Below are 8,723 nucleotides of genomic sequence, written 5' to 3' on the forward strand. Positions count from 1 at the left end.
CCGGCTAAGGCAGAGTGGCTGCCCCAGTGTGGGGGCTGGGGGGGTCTGTGCCACCCACATTCACCCTGAGGTAGCTTGTGTGCCGTGGGGATCAGCCCAGGGCCCCGGGGTGATCTGGGGCAGTATTCCGGGGGATACTTGTGGGTGACTGTGCAGGGCTGGGGGAGGAATCACTGCCTCTGATGTGTGTGGGGGGGGTCATGGGGAGTGTGGGGAGCAGCCCCTGTGCCCCATGCCAGCAATGCCACCGGGTACCCTCGCCTGTCCCACCCACTCCCATCAGCGCCAAGAGGCTGGAAGGATGATTTCACCCTTTATGACCCCAGAAAGCCCTACAGAGAACTTCAGCGCTGCTGCAGACCCCTCCAAGGGAAATTAAACCCCTGTGAAGGGTTTGCTCGTCCCCCTGTGTCAGGTTTGCCTTTGGCAGGGCTGGTCCCCTTACAGGGGATTGCAGAGTCGGCACGTCGAGGCTTTTTTACCCCCTGCAGCTGTTTTGCAGAGAAGTAATTTCCCCCTTAATTTGCCATCCTAATTCCCTGCTCTTTTATGGGCTTGGAAATGCCTCCCAGTGAAATCAGCGGTGCTCCCTTAGCTCGACTCCTGCCAAGATGTTTGGGGAGGAGGCAGCAGCGCTTTGCACCGGAGGGGAGGGTTTCCTGGCATCCTGGTGTGCGAAATGTGTGCGTGTCCCCAGCATGAGCTTGGCCCCTGGCGTGGTTCAGACTGGACCCCGTTGGGGCAATAGGGACCAGTTAAATGTTATTGACCCTCTTTAAATGAATGTCCTAATTGCAAGGTTGCTGGGGTTAGTGGTGCTGTGGGTCTCGCAGCCTGTGGTTAGCGGCAGTGTTGGTAAAATTAGAAGCGGTCAAAAAATGGATTTTTATTTTTACTCCATAAAGTGTGCCCTGCTCAGATGTTTTGCTTTCATCTCGAGTGGAGGCAAGACGACTCGCTGCTTCCACAGAACAGGAAGAAAAAGCTTTGTTTTGGGTCAGCTGGCAAGCTCTAGCACAGCACGCTGCAAACATGCTGTTTGGCTGTGACACCCTACCCTCCCTTCCCGTTTTCTTCTTTCTTTTTTTTTTTTTTTTTTTTTTTTATGAGGAGGAAAAGGTCACCACAATGTCATCTTGGAGCAAAATAACCAGTTTGCATTCCAAAAAAAAAATAAAATATGTTGAAACAGGCTTTGCATGAGCAGGCACCTCTGCGGGCTGCAGCTCGCTAGTGCGAGGTGAGGTGGCAGGCGTCTCCGGGCAGGTTGGGAGACTTGCCTCTCGTCTGGGACAAAGCCAAATCACTGACTGGAGAACGTACATTTTGTTAATAAGGCAAAAAAACAGAGGGGACGGACAGGCACAGAGCAAGATCCTGTTTTGAGAGACCTCCCTGGCCCATTGGTGTGCTGAGCGACGCCTGCAAACACCTTTCTCAGCATCTTCTTTGGGGTGGTACCCGAGTGGGTGATGTCCCTCAGCCCCGGGCAGCCACAGGAGTTTGATCCTGGCCCAGCCAGAGTGACCAGAGCAGGATTAAATCCACCAACTTGGACACCCGCCTTGCACATCCCTCTGAGGCAGATCGGTGTCCAAGGGCCACAAAAGGCTGCAAAACCTTTCTTAAAAAACACATTATTTCTCTACTGGCAGCAGCAGTGACAGCAGTACGTCATGAGCTCCAGCCCATGGGGAAAAAAGAAAGAAACAGCCTAAAAATAGAGCAGCTTCGAAGTAGTTCATAAATAATAAACCGTCCTCCTGAAAGGGAGATGAAAATCCAGAAAGTCCCTGAAGCCCTGGGAGCTGCTGTCAGTTTTACAGGGAGTGTGGAGGTGGCTGTCCCTGCAGCAGCAGTATCAGCCATTTCTTGGGCATAAAACCCTAAATGAGAACTGGGAAAGAAAATACTGTTTATTTCCTCCTTTTTTTTCAGGAAATGTGAAAAATTTAAAAATTCTTTTCCCAAATACTTTGCGGGCCCTGCTCAGTGTGCAGCTGCATTTTATTTTCTCCCCCCTTGAGTTTTGCAGTCCCAAGATAAGGCACACATGAGACACAGGCATGCCTCTGGTAGCAGTAGGTATTTGCATCTCCCTCTCTGGCATCCCAAAAATTCCCAGTGCCGAGAGAGGGAGGGAGGTTGTCTGGGCTCAGCATACCCGTCTGTATTTCCAGAAGTATCCTGCCATTTGCAGCGTCGCTCAGCTGTGCTGGTTTTGGCCAAAAACCTCTGCAAACGTTTCCCCCCCTCAACCCTGGTACGATCCTGTGCTGCTTCTGGTTGACCCTAAAGCCAGGGTGGGGTTTGTAGAGGGGATGAAGGTTTATCCCAAGCACAGCATCTTCCCACCACTCTCTCTTCTCTGTCATTATTGCCTGATTTTTTCTGGGCTCAGCTGGCCTCGCATCAGACATGCTGCTGGGTGAGGACTCCGTTCCTCTTATGGGGGGCAGAATCTGGCCCTGGGTGAACAGTCGGGGTGGTTGGAGCTGCCCCCATCCCGTACCAGAGCAAGAGCTCCATGGGACTTGGCCACAGGACAAGTTGTTTAACTAAACCTATCGCCCGTTCAGGCTAATCGCTTCCTAATGCCGCCGTAATCCCATTTAAAGCAACTGGCAGCCTAGAAAGTTACTGGCTCCCAGTGGAAGGTTAACATGACCCGTCCGGCAATGAAAAAGTTCCACCGCAAGGTCTGGCACAATACGTGCTTCGAGATGAATAAAAAATGCTGTATGTTTTGTTGAGCCTGTGCACAGAATCCACTCGAGGTTTACACCTGGGCATCCCTGTAGTGGAGCTGCAGGGTTTAGGTGGTGCTCAGGACCCCTTTCTCCTTTACTTGTCCTTTTTTAGGGAGAAAAATCAGTTCGAGGTACAGAGGAAAATGTGCTCCGGCTTGTCACGCCTGTGGCAGGGAGAGGGTTCAGTATTTCGTTTTGGATCTTTTTCATCCTTTTTTCTTAAAAAAACCCCCCACCTTTAGAGAGAGTCACTGCAACCAGCTTCATTTGTGCCCAAAAAGAGGGGGGGGGGTTCCCTCTGATTTACCTAGACCTGGCAGCCCCAGGGCTTGGGCAGGATGCTGTGTGCCCGTGTTTTGCAGGTACTGGCCAGCTGGTTTGTGGCTCTGCTGTTCCTCTTCTTCCCCTCCTCCTCCTCCTGCGGCTGGGTTTGCTTCTCGCTCTCCTGTGTCCTTACTTTGCTTTTCCCCTCTGGATCCCCGGCGCACGCTTGGCCGAGCCCGGCCAGCCCGCGGCCAAGGAAAAGCCATTAGGCTCTTGGCACAGCCCGCTTCCCCGGGGCCGTGCAAGGGGTAGCGGGCTGGAGCCGAAACATAGCCTGGGGCCGTGCTGGATGGAGGGAGAGCCCTTTCGAGGTCCTGCACCGCTCACTCCCGACAAAATTAGTCTTTTTTCCCCCGCTTGGAGCCATCACAGGGACGCTGCGTGCGTGGCAGCTGTACCTCCCGCAGCCACACTGTGCTGCACAATGCACCACTTACGTGCCCGCCCAAAAACCAGCCATGAGCCGCTGGTACTTCAGCCCCGTTTGGCCACCCCGGGGACTGCGGAGAAGCGGAGATTTACCCACCTTCGCTGCAAAGCATCCCTGGGCAAGAGCAGCTGGGACACAGAGGAGATGGGGAGGGGATGGTGCTGCAGATGAGCTGAGTTAGATCTGCCAGGGAGGCCATTTGGTTAAAATTAGGAGCGTCTGCCTGGAATTCATTGCGTGGTGTCTTTTAGGGCTCTTAATTGGCCCTGTCCCGTAAAGATACTCTCAGTGGGCTGATCCAGCTCCTGCTCAGCCTCCTCCTACCCCCTACCAGTCTCCGCTACTGCCTCACTGAAAGTCTTCCCCACAAAAAAAAGTTCATTACGGCAGCGATTCGGTCCTTCCTGCCCTGGGGTTCTTCTCCGCATGGGGCTCAGGCTGTGCTCCGCACGTGTTGTCTGCCTGCAGTAATTGGAGATGGTGTCTGGTACTCGGTGTACAGCACCTGGCACGTCGCAGCCCGGCAGCGGGGGGCCAGGGGAACTGCTGAAACTGAGACGGCAGAGGGATGACAAGCAATTCCTTGATTCAGAGGTTCTTCTGAGACTATTTATGTTCTCTTCTTTTTCAGAGATGAGTGCTCCGGGACTTGGTGGAGGTGGGAACTCTCCTAACAATCCGTTGTCTTCTCCTGAGAGCCCCAGGGTTGATGCAAAGAGATCTTTCCCACTCCTCTGCAGAAACCTCTAGAGAAAACAGAGCACCATGTACACCTTCCTGCCTGAGAACTTCACGCCAGTGAAGCAGAAGCCCTCCAAGGAGCTGAGGCCCATGCTCGGGGCCATCTTGCTGGGCCTCATCCTGTTCATTGCTGCAGTGGTGGCCTGGTGCTACTACACAGTGTCCCTGCGGAAGGCGGAGCGGCTCAAGACGGAGTTGATGGACCTGCGGGCAGACGGCTTCGTCATCAGGAACCAGCACGGGGAGGTGGTGTTCCGTCTGGCCTTCCGCTCGGGCAGCCTTGACCTGGAGTCGTGTTCCAAGGAGGGCGAGATTTTGGGCTGCACGCGGTCGGGCGGGGGGCCGCTCAACTTCTTCATCCAGACGGTGAAGCCCAAGGACACGGTGATGTGCTACCGCGTGCGCTGGGAGGAGCTGGCGGCCGGCCCGGCGGTGGAGCACACCATGTTCTGGGAGGACGCCCACTGGTACGGGGGCTCGGAGATGAGCACCCAGCACTGGCCCATCCGCCTGGCCGGCTACCAGGAGCCCGTGCCCTACGTGACGAGTGACGTCTACTCCTTCCGCGACAGCTTTGGAGGCATCCTTGAACGCTGGACGCTACGGGCTCTCCTCCAAGGCCGCGGCCATCAAGATCAACGACTCTGTGCCCTTCCACCTGGGCTTCAATGCCACCGAGCGCGCCCTCTTCTTCCAGGCCCGCTACAAGGACTCACCCTACAAGCCCCCACCGGGGCAGCCGCCCTTCCCCGAGCTCAGCTACCGAGTCTGTGTGGGCTCCGATGTCACCTCCATCCACAAGTACATGGTGCGCAGGTACTTCAACAAGCCCTCCAAGATCCCTGCGGAGAACGCCTTCCGATACCCAATCTGGTCCACCTGGGCCCTCTACAAGAACAATATTGACCAGGATAAACTTTTGCGATTTGCTGAAAAGATCAAGAAGTACCGTTTTAACTGCAGCCATATTGAAATCGATGACATGTACACACAAGCCTATGGGGACTTTGACTTTGACCCCATTAAGTTCCCCAACGTAACAGAGATGTTTGCAAAACTGAGGGAAGATGGGTTTAAGGTCACCCTGTGGACTCACCCTTTCATAAACTACAATTCCTCCAATTTTGGAGTGGGGATCGAGCGTCAGCTGTTCATCAAGGAGCCATCGGGGCGGCTGCCAGCCATGGTGGAGTGGTGGAACGGCATCGGGGCCATCCTGGACTTCACCAACCCAGCAGCCCGAGACTGGTTCCAGAGCCACCTGCGCCAGCTCCGACACAAGTATGGCATCTCGTCCTTCAAGTTCGATGCGGGTGAGACCAGCTACCTGCCCAAGCAGTTCAGCACCTTCCGCCCACTCTCAGACCCCAGCATCTGGTCACGGCGCTACACGGAGATGGCCATCCCCTTCTACGAGCTGGCTGAGGTGCGGGTGGGCTACCAGTCGCAGAACATCTCCTGCTTCTTCCGTATCATTGACCGTGACTCTGTCTGGGGCTACGAGCTCGGCCTCAAGTCCCTCATCCCCACTGTGCTCACCATCAGCATGCTGGGGTACCCCTTCATATCCGCTGACATGATTGGGGGTAATTTTTTCCCCAACAAGACCGATGGGGCGGTGGAGATCCCTGACCGGGAGTTGTACGTGCGGTGGCTGGAGCTGTCGGCTTTCATGCCCTCCATGCAGTTCTCCATCCCACCCTGGCTCTACGACAAGGAGGTGGTGGAGATTGCACAGAAGTTCACGGAGCTTCACGAGTCACTGGTGGCCCCGCTGCTGCTGGAGCTGGCTGGGGAGGTCCCCGACACAGGCGACCCCATCATCCGTCCCATCTGGTGGATCTCACCCCATGATGAGGCTGCTCACAGGATCGACTCCCAGTTCCTCATTGGGGACACCCTCATGGTGGCCCCCGTCCTGGAGATGGGCAAGCAGGAGCGTGATGTCTACCTGCCGGCGGGCAAGTGGCGCAGCTACAAGGGGGAGTTGTTTGAGAAGACCCCGGTGCTGCTGACGGACTATCCTGTTGACCTGGACGAAGTTGCCTATTTCCTCTGGGTTTCCTAACAGGCTCCTTCATCAGCTTTGGGATAACCATGCCTTACCTAGGACTTTGTAACAAATAATAATTCTAATTGCACATTTTGTTTGAGACTGGGGTTGAGTAAGGGAATTAAATAGACTTCTCTGTTCTTGCGGTAATTTTTTTTTATGTGGAGTTGGGGATGATGATTTTTTTTTTTCAAATTTGTGGCAGGTGGGACACTCTGGTGGTGCTATGGTAGGCAGAATTTTCTCAGTATAGGTCAGGAAGGAGTTTGTCTGCAGACAGGTAGTAAAGCCAGTACCTTTTCAGTTCCCAAGGATTTCAAGAGGTGGAGGTTGGTTAGTGCCAGCGTCTCTGGTCTTGTGGGAGCACCCAGCACTGGGCATGGTGGTGAGTGTTGTGGGATGGTTGTACAGCACAGCCTGCCTTAAGTTTTATAATATGGCAAATATATTTAAAATGTCTTTTTTCAGAGCAGAAAACAAACTAGTGAGAGAGATATATATACACACACATATATTTTTTGCCCCCTTTAGTCTGGTGTAACACTGGACTAACACTTGCCCCATGTTTCCACTTTCCAGGGTACCAGGCAGGCCAGGTTACTCGAGTGACGTCCAGGTGTTTTAACTGTGTGGGCTGTGCATCCCTTGCTGGGGCAGCTGCATCCCACCTCCTCGCCCATTTAACACCCACTGCAAGGCACCTGTGTTTTGCCTTGTGTGTTTTGCCTTGGGTGTCAACATTGCCTTTCTCAGAGCAGCGCTGTCCATAGCAGCATGCCCCGTTAGTCTTTTTAAAACATTTGTGGCCCCACGTCATTACATGATTATCCTACCGATACCGTCCCTTTTGGTTTTTAAGGACAGATGAGCTTTCAGGATTGTTGCTGGCAGAAGGACGGCCTGGAGCAAAGTCGTTCTCAAGAAGTACATGTGGCGCTTTCCTGGGAACAGCCGGTTCCCTCAAGTGGCACATGTCTTGGATTGACAGTGACGTTTGCTGCTAGCCGGCTTGCCCGTGGGTGGAAAACACTGGCTTTTGCACTGATGGGTCTTTGCCAGTGAGTGTTCTCACTGCACCCGCAGAAATGTTCTCATCTACCATGAAATTAAGCTAATATCCATCTCTGTCTCAGGTCGCAGTTAGAGGTGATGATTTTCTTTAGGGTTTTACTGGAGCAACCCTTCTCCCTCCCTGGGAAAATGAGGGGCCTTCCTCAGGCAGCGTTTGTGGTGCTGGAGGTGGGGTTGTTGTTGGAGGCTTCAGGAGGGGGCACAGGGTGACATGGTCCTGCGCCCCAAGTCCCTGGCGGCTGGGATGGAGCTGCAGAGATGCCTCTTTCCCAGCTTCCCATCTGGTTTTGTACGGGAAGATGCATTTACAGACAGTTGTGGGCAATCTGCGCTCCGAGAGAGAGCAAACAGGATTGAAGTCTGGCAGCCCTACTGGTTGTGCCCTCAGTTGGAGCATATTTCAGCCCCTGAATTTTTAATGCACCTCTGCAGAATTAAGCTGTGTTGGCTGGGAAGGTTTGGGGCACCCTGCCCAGGCTACAGCCAGCCAAGGATACCTCAGCATCTGCGAGGTTTCTCACAGAATTGTGTCTGGGCTGAGTGTGGGTCTGGCACGAGTCTGTCACCTGGGGAGATGGGGCTGTGTTTTAGCTATGGTTGGGTACGAGTGAAGATCTTTCTCAAAGCCCATCTCCTACACTGGGTATTGCAGGATGCAGAAAAGGAGATGCACTAAACCTCGGGGTTGTGATGGAGTCCAGGAGTAGCAAATCAGGTGTTTGGGGCAAAATCAGAAGTGCTTTTATAACTAAGAAGTGAGGAAGTCCATTTTGATGGACTCTTTGGAGCATCCCTTGTGGTCTGAATCTGCCTTGCTTAATTTAGCGTTTCAGCCTCAAAAGGAGATGCAGGGGAGCCCTAAAGGTCCCTGCCCAGTGGGAGAACAAGCGTGTCCCAAAGCCTGTTTCTTGTGGCTTTTAGATGCAAAGAACTCAAGTTTGTTCCCTGCCATTGGTGCAAATAACAGTTGTGTTACAAGTTACAGACGACCTCTGGCAAGGAGTTAATCCTGGAGCCCCAGCATCAGTCCTCAGGGCACTGTCAGGATTTAGCCCTTGGACTAGAGGGTAAAGGTGAAGATGAGGAACTCCTGGACATGAGCTCCCACTGCCTGCAAGGAGGACAGGGCGCAGAGAGGGATTCTTGAGTACCAGAAAAGCATAAAGGCCATGCTTTGAGGGGCTCCATCTCTTCCCTTTCAACCTTTGCTTGTGAAATACTTGTCCTCCCTTGGCATGGGAGTCATTGGGTGGAGGAGATGTTGCTGCATGGCTCAACTGCCAACGAAGATGTGGGATCTTGGGCACAGGACATCATGGAAAGGATCCCAGTGTGACCAGGGGTTGTTGCATGT

At 53.6% G+C, this 8,723-nt stretch overlaps 1 protein-coding gene across 1 annotated transcript; it reads left to right on the top strand.

Moving 5' to 3' along the window:
• Window positions 1–4,269: 4,269 nt before the first annotated feature.
• KIAA1161 (KIAA1161 ortholog) lies at window positions 4,270–6,313 on the top strand. The gene is given in 2 exon segments (XM_009889728.1): window positions 4,270–4,836; window positions 4,838–6,313. Coding segments are annotated over 2 exon segments (2,043 nt in total).
• The last annotated feature ends 2,410 nt before the right edge of the window (window positions 6,314–8,723 follow it).

This window comes from Charadrius vociferus, unplaced genomic scaffold (assembly GCF_000708025.1).
Source record: "Charadrius vociferus isolate BGI_N301 unplaced genomic scaffold, ASM70802v2 scaffold37, whole genome shotgun sequence".
NCBI lineage: Eukaryota > Metazoa > Chordata > Aves > Charadriiformes > Charadriidae > Charadrius > Charadrius vociferus.